At 35.4% G+C, this 19,614-nt stretch overlaps 1 protein-coding gene across 5 annotated transcripts in view; it reads left to right on the top strand.

Annotated features, from left to right (window-relative positions):
* The window catches only part of AREL1 (apoptosis resistant E3 ubiquitin protein ligase 1), a 63,799-nt gene that overhangs the window by 23,373 nt on the left and 20,812 nt on the right, over positions 1-19,614 (top strand). For 3 of the 5 annotated variants that reach the window (XR_002770142.2, XM_023502099.2, XM_003756225.4), the window contains exons 2-11: positions 3,967-4,269; positions 11,203-11,263; positions 11,767-11,993; positions 12,783-13,020; positions 14,136-14,305; positions 14,429-14,609; positions 15,087-15,334; positions 16,634-16,711; positions 17,945-18,086; positions 18,669-18,790. Coding sequence is in view for 4 of the 5 variants with exons in the window: in XM_023502099.2 (XP_023357867.1) it covers positions 11,248-11,263; positions 11,767-11,993; positions 12,783-13,020; positions 14,136-14,305; positions 14,429-14,609; positions 15,087-15,334; positions 16,634-16,711; positions 17,945-18,086; positions 18,669-18,790 (1,422 nt within the window). In the remaining variant the exon portion in view is untranslated. Of the gene's footprint in view, positions 1-3,966; positions 4,270-11,146; positions 11,264-11,766; positions 11,994-12,782; positions 13,021-14,135; positions 14,306-14,428; positions 14,610-15,086; positions 15,335-16,633; positions 16,712-17,944; positions 18,087-18,668; positions 18,791-19,614 lie in introns of all 5 variants that reach the window. The other 2 variants (XM_031952518.1, XM_012547964.3) reach the window with 2 other exon arrangements.

A 19,614-nucleotide genomic window follows, 5' to 3' on the forward strand; every position in this document is an offset into this window, starting at 1 on the left:
TCACATATTCCATTCACCTCCTATTGTCCTGCAGGATAAGATAGATTTCTGTGCCCCTATTAACTATACATGTTATTTTCTCATTGAGCCAATTCTGATGAGAGAGCTAAGGTTCACTCATTCACATGTTCCTTTCTCTCTTCCCCTCCACTGTAAAAGCTTTTTCTTGCATCCTTTTTTATGACAGCTAATTTGCACCATTCCATTTCTCCCTTTCTATTTCTCCTAGTACATTCCTCTGTCACTCCTTAATTTCAGAATGACATTTATTTTCATGAGAGAATTTGGGATGATGTGATTGTATAGGCATTGTAGGTCGTCAGATGGAGAAGTGACTTTTATGTCCACAGAGATCTTTATTACTTTTCATAATTTAAACTTTGCTTCCTCAGTTGTGAGGCTCTGGGCAACAAAGCAATGTTATATAAACTGGAAGGAAATTTTTGTCTTCTTAATGCTAATGATATTTTTTAAGCCAGTAGTTGTGTAATGTCAGTCCTTTTTTTGGTGTGTGCCATTCACGAGTGTTTCCTATTTTTAAACTAATGCCAAATTATTTTGATGATTACTGCTTCATAATGTAGTTTGATATTGGGAAGAAGTCTCCCTTATTCCTATCTTTTAATTATTTCCTCAGTTTTCTAGGTCCTAAGTGAATTTTGTCATCATTTTATTTAGCTTTGTAAAGTATTCTCTACAAGTTTGGTGTCTTAGCAATACATTTTTTTTTTTTTTGAGGCAATTAGCATTAAATGACTTGTCCAGGGTTCACATACTTTTTTTTTTTTTTTTTGTCTTATGGATTAAAAATAACAGTACACTGTAGCAGTTGATGCAGCTTGGTCCTTCAGGGTATTCTTAAGTTCTTAAATTCCTTCTATTGTTAAGGAGTATTTTATAATTGTTTTTATATGGTTATTGAATGCATTTTGATAGATTGATTCCCAGATATTATATTTATTTTGAATGAGACTTCCATTATTGTCTCTTCAATTTCATTATTGCTATATAGAAATGATGTTGATTCTGTGGTATTTGAACTTTGTATGAGAGGCAATATGGAGCCATTTAAGATTTTTCAGCTGAAGAGTGATGTGGCCAAATTACTGAAGATACCTAGCTAGAATGTGTAGATTGTATTGTATGGGGAAGAGAATGAAGGCAATTTCGATAATCTTGCCTATTGGTACTATACTGGAGTAGTAGCAATGAGAATAATAAGTTTACTTTGCAGTCTTGACTTTCCTTAAGTTATTAATTGTCTTGATTAATTGTCTTTGCTGATTCCTTAGGATTGTCTAAATAAATTATATCATCAGCAAATAGTGATAGATTTGTCTTTGCCTATTTTTATTCTTCTAATGCCTTTCTCTTGTCTTGTTGCTATTGCTAACATTTCTAGAACTGCCATGTAATAGAAGAGAAAGAGGGGGCATCCTTGCTTTATTCCAGTGTTTATTGAGAAAGTTTATAATGTTTTCCTATTTTATAGTATTTTAACTTTTGACTTTAGGCAGATTCTTTTGATCATATTTAAAAGAAAAAAAGATCCCTCAAATCCTTCTCTGCTGATACTGACTACTAATTCTTATTGAAATGCACTATGAGATTATTGAGCTCTGATTTTCTTCCATTAAGTTTCACAAATATTTGTCAAGTACCTGCTATTTGTAAAGTACAGTATATGTTTATTACTCTCAAAGAGCTTACTCTATCTTTACAGGAAGATAGGACAATAATTTTAATACAAGAAAATGTGATGGATCTGTGGAAAAGGAACATAGTTTAGATGCAACCTAGGAGATGCTGAAATTGTGCTGGATTGGGAGGAAAAAGTATCAATGAGGTGCTTTTCAAGGTTACTTCAATAGGTAGGATTTTTAACAAGAAGAGATGGTAAGGAAGGACATCCTAAGAGCATTCTCCACAATATTATGAAGAGAATCCTATCCTTTTCATTCCCAATGCAATCACCCTATTACAGTTTCTCTTTACTACTTTCCAGGACCGTTCAAATTGCTTTCATTTTCTTCCTCATCCAATTCATCCTTTGTACTGTTGCCAAACATTTTCTATTTATATAATCTGGCTACATTACTCCTCTGCTGAAACACAGTCTTTTTACCAAAACTTAGCCTGTTTTGCACAAAGGTATTTTTTTAATTGTTGTCATACATTTTTACATAATATGAGTTTTCCACTTTAACAAAAATGAAAAAAGAAAAATAGCAATTTGTCAAAACCAACCAACACATTGACCATGTATGACAGCATGTGCCTCTTTCTCATACATAGACCCCTATCTCTCCATTGAAGGTGATTCCCTTCTTCCCTCTTTCACCCCTGGGACAAACTTGGTCCTTGTAATCATACATCATTTAGGTTTATTTTATTGTTCTTTGCTTTTACATTGTTGTCATTGTGTATGTTGTTTTAATTGGTCATGGACATATTGTAATGGGAAGCTATGTGGTACAGTGGATAGAGTTCTGAGCCTGGAGTCAGTCCCTGGGTTCAAATATGACTTCAAACACTAGCTGTGTGACCCTGAGCAAGTCACTTAATCCTGTTTGCCTCAGTTTCCTCAACTGTAAAATGGGATGAATAAAGAAATGGCAAATCACTTGAGTATTTTTGCCAAGAAAACTCCAAATGAAGTCACAAAGAGTAGGATACAACCAAAAAACTATTTAACAACAACAAAACATCTTTATTGTACATGCATCAATTCATATTTCCTCTGAAAATAATTTTTTTTCACGTTTTTTTTTTCCTTCCCATGTTTTTCTGAATTCATCTTTTTGTTGTAATAATGTTCTATTGCAGTCATATACCACAATCTGCTTAGTCCTCTCATATTGCTAGGCTATTTATTTTGCTCCCATTTCTTTGCAACACCAAATATTATGAATATTTTGGCTTATGGGACTTTTCTGTTTTTAACCTCTTTAGGGGTATATAAGTGTAGAAAGGGAAATCTAAGTCATAGAGTGTAGATGTTTTGTGTTACTTTTTAAAAGCATAATTCCAAATTGCCTTCCTGAGAAGTTGGAATAACCCATTGGTTTACCAATACTCTGCTAGTATGCCCTCATAAGAGAGTTTCAGGATCATAAGTTTAGAGGTAGAAAGAATTATAGAAGCAATTAAGAACAGCCTGCTATTTTTACAGATTGGGGAGAGGTTAATAACATGACTTTTTTTTTTAAATCATTTATTCATTTATTTTTAACTAAAGCTTTTTATCTTCAAAGCATATACATTGATAATTTTTCAACACTGACCCTTGCAAAACCTTGTTTTCTAAATTTTCCTCTCTTTCCCTCCACTCCCTCTCCTAGATGGCAGGTAATCCAATATATATTATACATGTTAAAATATATGAATAAGATGACTTTTCCTTGAAAATTAGTATATAAGGAAGGGAAGGTCTTTTTGATTTGAAGTCTAGTACTCTGCTGTGTTTGCCACGCTACCTTCCAAAGTATTCAATACATGTTCATTGAAATGAGTTGGAGAAGGAATACAGCAAACAAAAAGTTAGGGTGTATTTGAAAAATGTTTGGTATTTTAGTTTTGCAGGAGCATAGGTCTTAGAAAAGAGAAATAGTGAGAGTTAAGGCCAGAGACCTAGCTTTTTAGACTAGAGCATGGAAGACTTTGTATGTCATGATAAAGAATTTGGAGCTTTCTTTGTAGGTACTGAAAAACTATTGGAGAGTCAGGTCTTATTGATGAATTAAGCTTGTTATTGCCATGTGATTCAATTAAAATTAAGGATATGATGGTGAAGTCATTTTAATTGGGAAACCTCTGATTAGAGTCTAATTAGATCTTGATGATTATTTTTATCCCTCCCTCTTTTCCAATGCTTCTACCTTTCTTATTCCTGTTCTACTTGTTCATTGTTATTTTGTTTGGTTGTCTTTTAGAAATAACTAATTAGCTGGTTTCTTTACTTTTCAGGCTAGGAAGCTGGAACACATACATCTGATTGGATGGACTGTGCCTTGTTATAGACAAGAAGACCAGAGATGGAGTCATAATCTCAGGAATTTTCTCCCAGGAATTTACAGTGAACTCCAAACACTATATTTCTCTGTGAGGCTACCTTAACAAAAGCCTGATGGACAGACTATTACTATTTGCTTTGCCCCTTTTTTTCCTCCGTGTGGAAAGTGGAAAGCAAGGCAACAGAAACCAAGAGAAAATTGGTTTAATGAATGAGAGTGCTACCTCAACTCTCAGAACATGGGTCCTCCTTTAAAGGTAAGATATTGGTGTGGTTTAAGGTTGTTATTGCTGGCATAAGGAAAATCATAGTGCAGGCATTTCCAGAAAGAAATAGCTTTAATTGTGAAAGGGCTTTGTTTGGCAGTACCACAATGATAGCTAGATTGACCCAGGTGTTGCAACCTTATAATTTTGAAAGTGGTAAAAAATTAGCATTCATTCCTGGGGAATGGCCTTTCCAGTACTACTCCTTAATGTTAGGTCTAAAAAGGTCATTTAGTAGTTCAATATTAATGTATATTTTCCAAAGATTTTAGAAGTAATGACAACATACATTCTCACATTTCTTTGAGGTAGCCCCAAGACAAGTTTTCTTTTTTTTTTTTTTCTTGGTTTCCTTTCACAGATTATGTAGGGAGTAGGGAATTTGTTCAAGGTCTTTGAACAAGGAGCTACATTAGATAGTTAGGGTTATATCCTATTTTCATATTTTGTCTTTTAGCTTTAGTTTTTGTTTGTTGTTTTAAATGGAAAAACATCTCAATTGTAGAACAAGAAGATTTTGCCTTTTCATTTTGAGCCCTACCAAGAGATAGCATAGACTAGAATAATTCATATTGTTTTGTTACCTGTGTAGAATCCCTCTTGGGACTGTTCTCCAACTTGATTTGTATTCAATGATTGAATCTCTTCAGAGCTTGGCTGTTACCTTGACTTTTAAGATATGCACTGCTGAGCTTGTGTCTCTTGACTTGTAAACTGCCTTTGAAGGATCATCTGAAGGCATGGCCATCTTCTGTCAGGCAAAAGGCTTGTCCTGTTTTCTGAGAGGTATAGTTAGGGATATTTTGATGGAAAAGACAGCAATTAAAGTAGACATTGAAGGATGAACACATTTTGGAAATAGGTGGAAAAAATCACTTAAGCGCAGATGACCTGTATGAATAAAAGCATGGAGGGAGAAAAGTACAAAGTTGTTTAGAAAACAATAATTAGTCTAGTTTGGTGAGAGCATAGGATGTGGGTGAAGGGAAATATAAGAAACAAGGTCAGAAGAGTAAAGTGAAAAGATTGGATAATAAGAGGCATAGGATAGGTTAAAGAAGATTTTAGAATAGGTCACTAAGAGGAGCACAGAATCCTTAAAAAAAATTTTTTTTTCTTATTTTCAGTTCCAAATTTTCTTCTTTCTTTCTCTCCCCCATCCTTTGAAATATAATAAGAATATAAAATATTTATGAAGTATGTTGCCTTTTATAAATATGAAGTTATGCAAAATGTTTCCACATTCATGTTGCAAAAAAATAAAAAGGCAAGAAAAATAAAGAAAGAGAAAAAAAGTTTCAATTTGTACTCAGAGTTCATCAATTTTCACTTTGGCAAATAGATAACATTTTTCATCATAGTCCTTTGAAATTACCATGAATCATTTTATTGATCAGAGTTTCTAAATCTTTAACAGTTGATTAGAGTTATAAAATTGCTGTTATTTTGTATCATTTCTTATATTACAGTAGTATTTCATCATATTTAGGTACTATAGCCTGTGCGGCCATTGCTCAGTTGATGATCATTCCCTCAATTTCCAATTCTTTGCCACTATAAAAAGAGTTGCTGTAAATATTTTTGTGGATTCTTTAACATTTTATTTGATTTCATTAGGGTACAAATCTAGTAGTGCTTTTGCACACCTGTAGCCTTTTGAGCAAATTGGTCTCCAGAATAGTGGGGACAGTTCACAGCACTCTTATAACAGAAACAGAATCCTGAAGAGCCAAACCTGAAGTGGAATAAGTAGGAAAGTTGTAGTGTGGCTTGAGAACAGAAAGAGCCCCATTGGGTTTGGAGGTAGAGCATCTGGATTCAAATTCTTGTTCAGTAGTACTCTGTGACTTTGGACAGTGAGGGCATTTAACCTACCTAAACTTTAGTGTTAATTTTTTTATCTGTAAAATGAGGGAGTTGAAATAGCTTATCTGTGGAGTACCTTTTAGCTCTATATCATTATCTTGTGATTTGAATAACAAGGGAAGGAGTTCTTTGGTATAGTATTTAAGAGGGACAAGAGAGAAGAAAATATAAAAGACATTACAGTTAGTATGGGAAATATCAAAGAATAAAAAAATCAATCCACAAGTGCTAGACACTACTAGGCACTGGGGACACTATTGTAAAGAATGAAACAATCCCTATTCTAAATGAATTTAAGTGGCGGAAATAATAAGAACTTGTAAAATATAGACCAGAGCTTCTTAAACTTTTCCCACTTGACATCCCTTTTTGCCTGAAAAATTTTTATGCAATTCCAATTACAAATCAAACATTTACTGATAATTAATCATAATTTTACGACCTCCACATTCAGTTACAAGACCTCATATGCGGTCTTTACCTACAGTTTACAAAGCTTTGATCGACAATTATAAAGTTAGCAGATCTCTCTCCTTCCACCTCCCCCTCCTCTTACTCCTTCTCTCTTTCTTCTCCCTGTCTCTCTCTGTGTCTCTGTCTCTGCCTCTCTCTCTTTCACACATACACACATGAAGCAGTTAATGTAGGGTAGTTTGGGTGGGAGGGTAATTAGAAAAGACTTTATGCAGAGGATATTGCATCTTAAAGGAAAAGAGGAACTCTCTGAAGTTAAGAGGGGAAATATATTCTAGTTATGGAAGACAAAACAAAGACATGGAGGTTGGAGATGGAATGCAATGTATGAAGAATGTGAGATACAGTTACTTTGTACTGCAGAATATGGGAGGAAGAATAATCTCCCCTGGCTCAATAGATTGGGGCCGGATTGTGTAGGGATTTAGAAGCTAAACAGAGGAGTATATATTTGATGCTAGAGGCAAAGAAAAACCTATGAGTGACTGAATAGAGAAATCACATGATCAGATCTGCATTTAAGGAGCATTACTTTGGTAGCAGTGTATAAGGTGGATTAGTGCTGAGAGACCTGAAAGCAGGGAGATCAATTAGGAAACTGTTGCAATAATATAGTTGAGAGGAAATGAAGACCTAAATTAAGATGGTTGACTATGTGAATAGAGGAAGGATTAGTAATTCTAGAGATGTTATAAAAGTAGAAACTATCTCCACCAGTTGAATTAAAAAGATGAAATAGATTTCAGAAATGTCAGAGAAGTGGGTTTTGTTAAAGGTCAAGTAATTGACCATTAGTGAGTGATAAATTATGTGAGTTCATACCCAGGTTACAAGCCAGAACTAAGAACTTAAAAAGGAAGCAGTATTTGACTTGCTGAATTTTATATATAGAGGAGTGGAAATGTGGGATTGACCTAAAAGCAAAAGTCTGGATAAAAGATAGGTTTGTGATGATGGAATACATGTGAAGAAAAAAAATGAGGAAACCACCCAATGACTCAACCATTAGTAAAGCTCATTAGTCTTTTGGAATGACAGTGTATGTATAGACAGAAAAACATGTATGCCTTATATAATGCATCTCTTCTGAGGAAAAGATGGATAGATGGGAACATTTCCCTTGTACAATTCTTAACTTGTTGGGCTTGTTTAAAAAAAATTTTTTTTTGATAGCTATATTTTGACATAATTGGTTTCCTTTCTGGTTCTATACATTTTACCTGTTGAACTTGTTTAAAAAAAATTTTTGATAGCTGTATTTTGATATAATTGGTTTCCTTTCTAGTTCTATATATTTTATGTTATATATTTTACAGTATTTGGAAAAGGAGCACATAGGTTTTACCAAACTGCCAAAGGGGTCCATGACATAAAAAAGGTTAAGAATGCCTGTTTTCATATCCTGTTGGCATTAGAGACATAATAGTCTTTTTTCTCTACAGAGGCATTAATTGCTGTGAAACGTTATATTCAGATGACTGTGATGGGGAAGAGATGTTGATAATGACAGCAGATGCACACTTTTCTCTAAATTATACCATTATACATAGGCTTTTAAACATATCAGGGAGCAAATAATTCATTTCCTTATTAGATGGTGTCTAATGACATATGATATTATAATCTTTGCCTGGGTAATAATAATAATGCTTTAAGGTTATTTGTGTTTTTTGTGTTTTTCTCACAAATTTCTAAGGTAGAGGTGTCATACTCCTCTGTAGTCCGCAAATTAAAATGTAATTGAGAAATGTTGAACAAAATTTTAAAAAATATAGCATAAATAATATTAATATGTGATCTTTTTAAGTCAATATGTGACCCAGATTGTTTTCTAATTGAATTTGGCACCACTGCTGTAAGGGCTATAATCCTTGCCTTGTTGCTCAGCACTTCTGTGATCTTCAATGATTTCCTTACTCTCTCTTAAGGCTTTAGTTTTGTTCTTACAATGAAATGATTTGAACAGATATTTGAAAAGGTCCTCTCCAGTTCTAAGTTCTATAATTGTCCTCATCAACTCAGAAAGTTGATGATTTACCTGAGGCAATATGAGGTAAATGTTGGAATGGGACTGAAGCATGAGTCTCCTGATTCTCAATCTAGTGCTCTTTTTGTTCTTCTGTCTGTAACTCAAATATTTTGAGCTTTTGAGAATGAATTAGTGATCAGAATCATTTGTTAGAATGAGAAAATATTAGATCTGGAAGAGACCTTAAACATCATCAAATGATTTCTAAATTTATAGAAAGGAAACTAAGTATGGGAAGAGGAAGTAACTACCTCAAGCTTGAGTTCAGTCCTTTCTGCATTACCCTGTGCTGCCTCTTGAGAGCTTCCTGATGACTGTGCCCATCAAACAGTTGAATTCAACAAGCACATATTAAGCACCTACTGTGTGCCACATCTTGTTCTGTGCTTTGGCACTAGCTTGCTTTTTTTCCAGAAGCAAGAGGCTTTTCATATCTCCTGAGATTAGAAATTGTATGCAAGCCATTGTATGCTTTGCCTGTGCATTCCCTGATTGAGCAAAAATTTCATTGACAGAACTAGTTTGGAAAATATTCCAATAATGTGGTTAGTACCCAACCTAGCCTAACTATTGGTTTTAGCTGCGCCAAGTTAGCAGCATGTCATGCCATTTCAGAGAGAGGATACTTTATTGAGAGAGACTCACAACTTCCCTCTGCAGGGATAGACTATCAGAGCTAGAAAGGAACTTTTAAGTTTGTCTTGTTTATTCTCATTTTTCAGATGAGGAAACTCAACAGAGTTAGGACTCGAATCCAGGTCTCCTGATTTCCATTGTGATGATCTTTTTGGTATACTTTAATGACTTAACATGTGTATTTATTTGAGAAGACTCAGTCATTAAGGTCTAATTCTTTGTGCTGCATTTTTCATTCAAGTAAAACTCAGTCCTATTTAGAAGTAGCTTGATACTAAATTGTTTTAGCTATGCACTAGGGGGTGGCTTTTTTCCCTTTTTTTTTCTTCTCTGTAGACTGTATGAATAAGAACTCTTTTTTTTTTTTTTTTACATGACCAAAACATTATTTTGCTGTACAAAAAGAATCAGACTCTGAAATATTGTACAATTAGCTTGTGAAGGAAATCAAAAATGCAGGTGTGCATAAATATAGGGATTGGGAATTCAATGTAATGGTTTTTAGTCATCTCCCAGAGTTCTTTTTCTGGGCATAGCTAGTTCAGTTCATTGCTGCTCCATTAGAAATGATTTGGTTGATCTCGTTGCTGAGGATGGCCTGGTCCATCAGAACTGGTCATCATATAGTATTGTTGTTGAAGTATATAATGATCTCCTGGTCCTGCTCATTTCACTCAGCATCAGTTCGTGTAAGTCTCTCCAGGCCTTTCTGAAATTATCCTGTTGGTCATTTCTTACAGAACAGTAATATTCCATAATAATGAATAAGAACTCTTATAAAACTTGATTAGGACAACCCTGAAAAATATTCTTTTGTCCATTTTCCATTGCCCGTGTCTTTCCCTTTTTTAAGTTTCTCAGATATGTTCCTTAGACCCATTTTTAGTCACTACTAGCTGTGATGTTGGGGATTTTCCCTTATATTTAAATAATAAAAAATTTGTTTTTGGAAAAAGATGTTTTTATCAAGAGTATAGTGAGTTATTTAATATGTTTTGATTCTAAAAAGTGTGCTCAGTTCAGTTTAGAATGGAAAACAGTTGTGGTTCCTATCCATTGGCTGTGAATTAAAAAATAGGCTAAAATACTGATAAGTTTATCTTGTGACACATAATTTTGTGGGAAATAGGAGCTATTAGGGTCCAAAGGTCTTAGAGTGTTAAGGTACACTGCAGGTTATCCCAAGGGAAACTGGTGGTTCAAATAAAAGTAGTGAAGCAGTAGCAATATGAGCTTCCCAGGGTTCCAAGCCATCCTCAGAGAGTGGCTTCTTAGTGTGAGGGGGAAAGTACAGTTTTCGTAGCTTGTTATTGCCTCGGCTCTCTGCTGCTCCATGGAGATTGTCAACCAAGGGGCCAATTAATGGCAATTAGCCTGATTGCTGAGCATAAACAAGCAGCTTGCTGTTACATACCCAGTGCTTATTGGGACAGTTAAAATTCATTTTAATTACATAATGTCAATATGAAAATAATAATACTTAGTTGTTAAATCCCACATTTTATATCGCTAATTCTATGTGGATGAATTACTTCCAGAAAGCAAATGTAAGAGGACAGTGACTCTTTCCTCCTCATTGTTTTCATTAATTAGCACCAATTTGAGGAGGGAAACTGTCCCAGTAGACCTGAATTTGAAAAAATGAAAGGCATGTTATTTGTAATTAGCAGTGAAACAAGGAAACTTTTTTTTTTTTACATTAGAATTTTTTATGTGTGTGTGGGAATTATGTAGTTTATCTTTGTTTCCATAAAATGTCTTAAATAGGACTGGTTTAGTTTTGCATGAAAGGATGAGGATAGAAAGAATTTAGAGATTTGTTGGTTTAATTAAACCCATAAAACTTATTCTGTGCTATCCTAGGTGATATGGACGTGAGGAAGAGGAGTGGAAAGAACTAAGCTCATTTTCTTTTACAGTTGCAGCTGTGATCCTCAGCTATCTGTCTTCACTGAAGGGACCTGATGTTTTACGTTATTGGTGAGTAATGAAGAGAGCTCTATTCTCTTTTTTCTGTTATTTGTAAATCTTATTTAACTTCATTGGTATTTGACCTAGAACATGACATGATGTGGTAAAACTACTTGTGCCTTGTAACTGATTTGTTTTTATCACAACTATGGACACTACACATGCATTGTATATAATGCATATCTTGTGAAAGAAGTGCACCTAATTACTTGTCAACAACCCAGGACTAGATTTAGAACAGGAAGGAACCTCAGAGGTCATCCAGTGCAGCCTCTTCATTTTACAGAAAAGTAATCCGAGGCTCAGAGAAGTTAAAGAACTCCTGGCATCATATCAATATACACTCCCAAATCCAGGAATCAAAATCAGGCCATCTGATGCCAAATCCCTAGACCCATATACTTTGTTCGGGAAGGCTTTCTGCCCCTTTTCAGAGATTCCTGACCTCTCCTACTTTAAGAAACAGTGAAGTATAGCTGGTGGATTATATGTCTGGTCTTTTCTCCACATAGGTGGAATCACAGTATCTGTGGTTGCCTTCTTCTTCACAATTAAGTTCTTCTTTGAGCTTGCCGCACGAGTAGTCAGCTTCCTCCAGAATGAAGACCGGGAGCGCCGAGGGGACCGGACTATTTATGACTACGTGCGGGGAAATTACTTGGACCCCCGGTCCTGCAAAGTCTCCTGGGATTGGAAGGACCCCTATGAGGTGGGCCATAGCATGGCCTTCCGAGTGCATGTAAGGGAATGTTTTGTCTCCACACCCATTGGGGTTTCTAGTGGCTTGCTTTTGCAGAGCCTGGTTCTGCCTGTGGGTGGTACTAGACTAAACTACTATTACTGTCTTCCCTTTCCTTGTTTTCCCATCCAAAGAATTTGAAAAGGATTCAATTTTAAATATCAGGAACTATTTTATTATACTTTTCTTAAGGGTACGCTTCTCTTGGAAAAATTATGAAGTTAATATAAAAGCATTATCAGCATAACACAAGTCAGAACATCCTCACTGCAATGTGTTTAGTCCAAATAGCATAATATTAAAGCTTGGCCTGAGAAAGTAAAGCTGAAGTTGAAAATGTTTGGAAGCAGAAGCAGTTGCTTCTTTTTACCTAGAATTTCCTTCATGACATTCAATTCCAATGATACAAAAGTAATTTTTAACTTTAAAATTTGGGTCAATACTAATAAATTTCTCCAGAGGAGAGACTTCTGGCAAGAGAAGTTGGTTATTCAGAAATAGAGGGTTTAATTCAGTGGTGCACTGACACAATTCATTCTTGACTTCTGCACAGATAAATTTATATATTATTAATTTTCTTCAAACATTGCATTATTTGTAGCTAGGATTATTTCTCCCTGTAATACTGTGAGCAAAACTGTGAGAGTGGATGGCAATTTCAGTCACACAATTCCTCTCCCCATCTCAGTATCTGCTATTCTCCATACATAATAAATGGGTTTACCTTGGCCATAGGGGAACAGCTTACTTTCTCTGGGATTAACGGATGCCTTTCACTTCCCCATGCAGTTATTCTACAAGAATGGACAGCCCTTCCCTGCTCATCGACCTGTGGGATTACGAGTTCACATCTCCCATGTTGAGTTAGCAGTGGATATTCCAGTAACCCAAGAAGTCCTTCAAGAGCCCAATTCCAATGTTGTAAAAGTGGCCTTCACTGTTCGCAAGGCTGGTCGATATGAAATCAAAGTGAAACTTGGTGGATTAAGTGTGGCCTATAGTCCCTACTACAAAATTTTTCAAGCTGGTAAGATTTTAGGGGTAGGACTTAAAAGTCCAGGATGGACTTAAAAGACTTTTATATTTTCAGACCATTCCAAATGAGAATAATCCTATCATCTTTTTACCTTTACTGACATTGTATGTTTTCCTGTATTGATAGAACCTATCCTTTGTAATTATTTTCAAAGCTTCAGTTCTCTGACAATTAAACCTCCTTTTGTCTTGTTATACTCTCCATATCTATTTGTACATATTACATAAGCAACCAGAAACTCTCTTGCTCTGCTTAAAATTCTCAGAAATGTAGAATCTGTAGTAGAATGAAGCATATGTTTTGTTTCAATTTGAGGGAATAACACCATATACACTGTGGTGGCATCCTTCTGAGATTGTCACTGGGCATTAACCAATTTAATAACTACAGAATAAAGATATATAACCTTTTAGGGTTAAATTCTAGAGAAGTTTAATTAGGTTTTGATACTTAAATTGTAGGCTGGTAACTGATTTCCTTACTCTCATAATAAAGGCCAAGGCCCTGAAAATGAAGCTTTTATGATTTCCCTTTCCTTTTTGAAGCTAAATCTTTCAAGCACCTTCTTTTGTAACTATTTCATTGTAACTTCTTTTTGTAAAAATGACGTCACTTGGAGATCTTCATTTCTACAAAAATTCTCTTCAGTGCAGAATGTGAAAACATTCTTCTCCCTTGCAATCTAGTCTGTTACTGAGGTGTGGGAGTGCAGGGTATGAGGATGGGAGCACAGTGATAATACATGACCTTTTATTTTCTTTCATTATTTTAGTTTTGGTTCTGCTTCACTGAAAAGTCCTCAAGGAGAAACTAGTATAGAGTAGAAGTGATTTTAGCAACAACTTTTGAATTTTCTTTTTAAGTCTTTTCTCTATGATTTTACTTAGTGCTTAGATTGATAAAATATTTATAGACATATGAACTCTGAATTCATCATATGAGAAAGTTCCTTTATTTCCTTCCATGCTGTGATTTAAAAGTGTTGTCTGTCCTTGAGGATGGGGAAGCCTTTAGAACACACTGTTCAAAGCAGCTCTTTGTATGGTAAAGATCCATCTGTTTCAGTATCTCACTCTAAAAATTAGATCTTGTCCTCTTTATTCTAGGAATGGTTGTTCCTTCCAAGACTAAAATTGTGTGCCATTTCTCTACTCTTGTTCTGACCTGTGGGCAACAGCACACCCTTCAGATAGTCCCTCGAGATGAGTATGATAATCCTACCAACAATTCTGTGTCTTTGATAGATGAACACAATTACAGTGTATCTATTCATGAGGTGAGCTGTCCTTTTCCTATATGCTAGAGAGATTAAAGTCCTTTTGTTTTTGGTCAGCTTCTTTTTCTTATCCCATTTCCTATCTTCTTCTTATGTTAAATGATATTCTATCTCTTTTTGTAGCTTGGTCCTCCAGAAGAAGAGAGTACTGATGTCTCATTTGAGAAATCAGTGACATCCAAAAGACAGACTTGTCAGGTGTTCCTTAAGCTCACCTTGCATTCTCGGGGCTGCTTTCGTGCCTGCATTTCATACCAAAATCAGCCAATTAGCAATGGTGAATTTGATATAATTGTCCTAAGTGGTGAGTTGAAAGAATTTGAAATCTGGTCTGTTTGATACATTTCTCCTCTCCTTTAACCTACTGAAATTTTATTACATCTTTGAGCTCTCCTTGGTTTATAGCAGTTCTTAATCTTTTTTTGTAATATGAATATTTGATATTATGACAAAGCATATAAACTCTTTGTTTATATTGCCTAAAATAAAATTCACAACATTAAAAAGTAAAGTAGTTATACTGATGTGCAATTATCAAAATATCTATAAAAATAATTCCTATTCCCTTGAAATCTGTCCACAGACCCCTGGTTTAGAGTCTTACAAATTAAATAATGATCTAGATATAGCTCCAGATTTATTTCATATATTTCTATATCTGGGCCTATGTATAAAAAGATATCACCATTTAACTTTTTGGCCTATTATCTATCTGTCTATCTGTCTATAACATGTTTCTCTAACAAGTTCTATTTTCAGTCTTTTCCTTAATGCCTTTTAGAGAATGAGAAGAACATTGTAGAACGCAATGTATCCACCTCAGGGGTCAGTATTTACTTTGAGGCTTATCTTTATAATGCCACCAACTGTGCCAACCCACAGTGGCACCTTCCACCAATGCACATGAGCTCTTCCCAACGTCGTCCTTCTAATGCCACTGAGGAGGAGGATGAAGATTCACCCTCTGACAGCCAGACCCCTGAAAAGGTGAAAAAACCTAAAAAGGTGTACTGCTATGTCTCACCCAAGGTAAAAATACCTTTATTTTTATTTTTAAATTCCTCTGCTCATTGCTTACATATTTATGGTGCTTGTCACTAAATAGGACTGTAACTTGATAGAGATTCCTTTCATGGTCTCTACTCCATTAAAGTTGGAATAGAATAATTATCTTTAACATTCTAGAAAACTAAAAAAACTTAAGTAAAAGTTGAACATACACTTGTGATAATGTGAAGTTTTTGATAATCTGGACTGAATTAGACCAATCCAAGATATTTTAAATTGTAACCTGTTACCATATGTTTTTAATTCTTTTCTGGGGATGTAGTTTTCAAATACATGGGCTATGGCAGGTTTTTGAGAAAGCTCTTTAGCTAGTGGAATTTTCTTATTAGAACTAAAATCTTAGCTGGCATCTTGTGCTGTATCAAAACAAGCTGATTAAAGATAGAATTTTATAATTTCTCAATGCATGACGAATGACTCTCTCTCTCTCCTTAGTTGGAGGGATTGGAATAGAGATACTTTGGTTGGGGTGAGAATATGAACCTCTCAAAGCAGTGCTTTAGGTAGGGAGTTATTTTCAAAGTGCTCTTCTCCGACCCCTGACAATGTTCCGAAGTAACTCACTTGACTGGCTCCCTGAAGCTCTATTTATTCTCTTGCAACTTTGACAGTTAAAGATTTAGCCTAGTGAACACTCAAATGACAGAGCCATCTTAGAACGTTTTTACTTCTTATATTATTATAAGAATAATAATTTCTCCTCTTATTTAGTTCTAAATTACATCAAGAAGGCCTTACTATTTTCTTGTATGAGGAATATTTTTTTCCTTTTTGAAGAAAAATCGAGAGATTGTTTTCAAGTAAGTGTTCCTTTATCCCAGTTGATCCTGAGGTAGGGAAGACTATTGTAAGCTACAGAATCAGTTCCTTCAACATAAGAGGTTGTTGCTAAAAGGAAGGAGAAGACTGCTTAGTTTTTCAATGCATGGGACTCCCTTGTTTAAAAAAAAAAAAAAGATCTAGAACTGAAAATGATGTTGGAGTCTCTTTTCTAGATCTCTCATTTGAGGGCTGAGAAAATAGACTCAAGGAGGAAGGAAGGGATGATGTTAAACAATTTTAATTTGTCTAAGGGCATATAAAAAGTAGAGTGATGATTTGAACTTTGAAGAATTTCTCAATCTTGAGCCTTGAGAAGTAATTATTATTGCAGTAAGAAATGTAGTTTAAACTTTAATGAAACTTAAATTCCAATGACCCTAGGTCAGTTTAAAAAAATTTCTTTTGCTTTATTTCATTTCTGCTTTCTTGGCCTTCCAGCAACTCTCAGTGAAAGAATTCTACCTAAAAATCATTCCTTGGCGCCTCTACACTTTTAGAGTATGTCCTGGGACAAAGGTACGTGGAGCTTTGTGTTTTTTCCATATTGAATAATTTTTTTTTTCTTTATAAAGATTATTTTTTCTATCTTGCCCAGACTGGAAATGCAAGATTTTTATACTGTCCCAGTCCCATTATGATTGCCATAGGAGCTTTTACCTGCTCTGTTCCTAACATGGAGTAGTTTGCCTTTACATAGGCAACTTGGTAACATCTTCCCTCTCTCTTGCCCTATACTGTCCCTCTTTCTGTGCCAGTGCCTCGCTAATCCTCCTGTCCCCAACATTCATGCTGAATTTAGTGTTGTCATCTGATCAATTTAGCCCATTGCAGGTCAGAATACCTGAGCTCAGGAGATCCTCCAGCCTCAGCCAGACCCCTGTAATAGTAGGGATTATGTAGTGTGCACCACCATGCCTTATTCTTTATTTTTTCCCCTGGGAGAGCTTTTGATGGATCTGGAGGTTGTCACACTGTACATAGAATCTGCTGCCAAATGAAAGAACATTATCTCTACCAGAAAGCTTTAGGACTATGTAAATTATAGAAAGAAATATCCCATCAGAATTGTTGGCAATTCAGAATACTCTAGCACTAACAGTTTATTAGTGCTAGAGTTTGCCTATAAGATTTATATTAACAGAAAGAGTGGTTGTCCATTCAAGTCTCTATTTTGTTCAGTTTTCCTGTGTTGAATATTAACCCACAGACTCAGCATTTATATACATCCTTTTACTCCTTTCCCTATATAGACTCAGAGAAATCATAAGATTTTTCCCAGAAGCTGGAATGGACCATTGTGTTAAGAGTAAGCTTCCGTCAAGCAACTTCAACAGACTTATTTTTTTGCTAACTCATGGCAGCTAGACCCATCTGCTGTTCTTCTTAAAATCCTTAACCTGTAATCTTAGGATTAAGAGGGCTTTCAAAAACAACTCTAAACTTTCTTCTTCCTGAGCTGCTTGCTGGTAGAAGTATATGGAGCTACTTATGTCTTTTGTTGTCAAATTCTGTTCCTCAACTCTGATGAACAAAATTATTTTGAACTCAGATTTTGTGAGAACTCAAAGCAGTGTTTTGGAGTAGTGGTGCTTGCTGCAGGGTCACCCTGCTTCAGCACGATGCACTAGACTTTCTTTGAGGGTGTATGTCCAGCTTGTGGCATGGTGGGTTTTGCTGGGTCGAACTGGAAGATTAATAGTTCTGACATTGAATTTATGTGTTTTTTTTTTTTTTGTTTGTTTCTTATAGTTTTCATACCATGGACCTGATCCTGTGCATAAACTGCTCACACTAGTGGTAGATGATGGGATCCAGCCCCCCGTAGAACTTAGCTGTAAAGAAAGGAATATCTTAGCAGCCACTTTTATCCGTTCTCTCCATAAAAACATAGGTAAAATTGGCTTGGAATTTTTAATGAGAAGGGAAGGGTTACTTGTAATGTCTGGGCTAGCTCTCTAGAGGGCCTCAGGATCAGTCCTTGGTCTTTAGGTGGAGAAGTGAAGGAGACAGGAGAGTCGCCATGTGACTGGTCCAAGAGGGAGTCTGGAGCTTGATTTCTTCTCTGGGGCTTAGAGCTGCTGCTGAGATAATGTGGCTGAGAGCTGCTGCTAAGAGCTGCGCCCAAGAGAGCCTTCTGTTTCTGGGACTCCCTTAAATACCCCAGCACTACTATATCACCACACTACATTGGCCATGCACAGCTGTAGAACATCACATCACCACATTACCCTAAGTATATGCTAACTAGACTGACCACATCATTACATTACATCAAGTATGTGCTTAGAGAACCACCATTTCACACTGAGTATGTACTTTACTACAAGCACCCTGCTGTCTTAGACTCAAGTACAGCCTTTCAGAGTTCTGCCCCACTATAGTTACTAACAGCCCAAGGTGTAAGAATGTAGAATTGGATTTTCCAGACACATTAATGGGGATTGTGACCGTAATGAGTCCTACTGTTTCCCAGGAGGCTCAGAGACCTTTCAGGACAAGGTGAATTTCTTCCAGCGAGAGCTTCGGCAGGTGCACATGAAAAGGCCACATTCAAAAGTCACATTGAAGGTCAGCAGAAACACCCTCTTGGAATCTGTAAGTATTGTTTTATTTCTTAGAAACTCCAAAGATCCTCTTGGGTTTCTGATTATAGTCAGGCTCTTCCAACTTATTGTTCAAAATGGTCTTCTCTGTAATTCTTTCTTTGGAGTATAGTGGTTGGAGAACTAGATTGGACAGCACAATGAATTTAAAACCTAAATAAAAAAAGCTTTTAAGAAATATTACATATGTCTATAGGATGGGAAATATTACATATGTCTATAGGGTGGGAGGGTAGTAAAATTATATAATACTTATATAATTATAACTTATTATATAATAATATATATAAACTACTTATTAATAGAAGAGAAGAGATGGTGTTGAGCTAAAAGGAAAATATTTTTCTTATACTGATGGTCCATCAGAAAATGGCTATCTCTTAACATTTTTCTCAGTTGCATAGACATTAACATAATTGATAGTAGATCTGGCTTCTGTCCAAAAACTCTTGAGTATTTGGCTCTGGATATCTCAGTTGAAAGTTTCTTTTCCTTTACCATGTTCTTACTGTTTCCTCATTTCCTGTCTTGCCCTCAGCTCTGTAGTTAAAGTTGTTTTGTGGATATAGAGACCTTCATGCTGGAAACCAGAGGTTATCCTTGGTTATTTTAGTGACTTGGGTAGTTTTCATTGTTCACTTCTCTGGACCTCAATTTTCTTAGCAGTAAAGTTGAAGTTACAAGCTCAATATTTTAATATTTTTTTAAGAATCAGTTTACTTTGAAGCTCTATGTTCTGTATATATGTGATATTTTTAAATTAGTTCCCTTCCAATATGACATTTCATATTGATGTTGAGTTTGAATAGGCACAAC

This window comes from Sarcophilus harrisii, chromosome 2 (assembly GCF_902635505.1).
Source record: "Sarcophilus harrisii chromosome 2, mSarHar1.11, whole genome shotgun sequence".
Taxonomy (NCBI): Eukaryota; Metazoa; Chordata; class Mammalia; order Dasyuromorphia; family Dasyuridae; genus Sarcophilus; species Sarcophilus harrisii.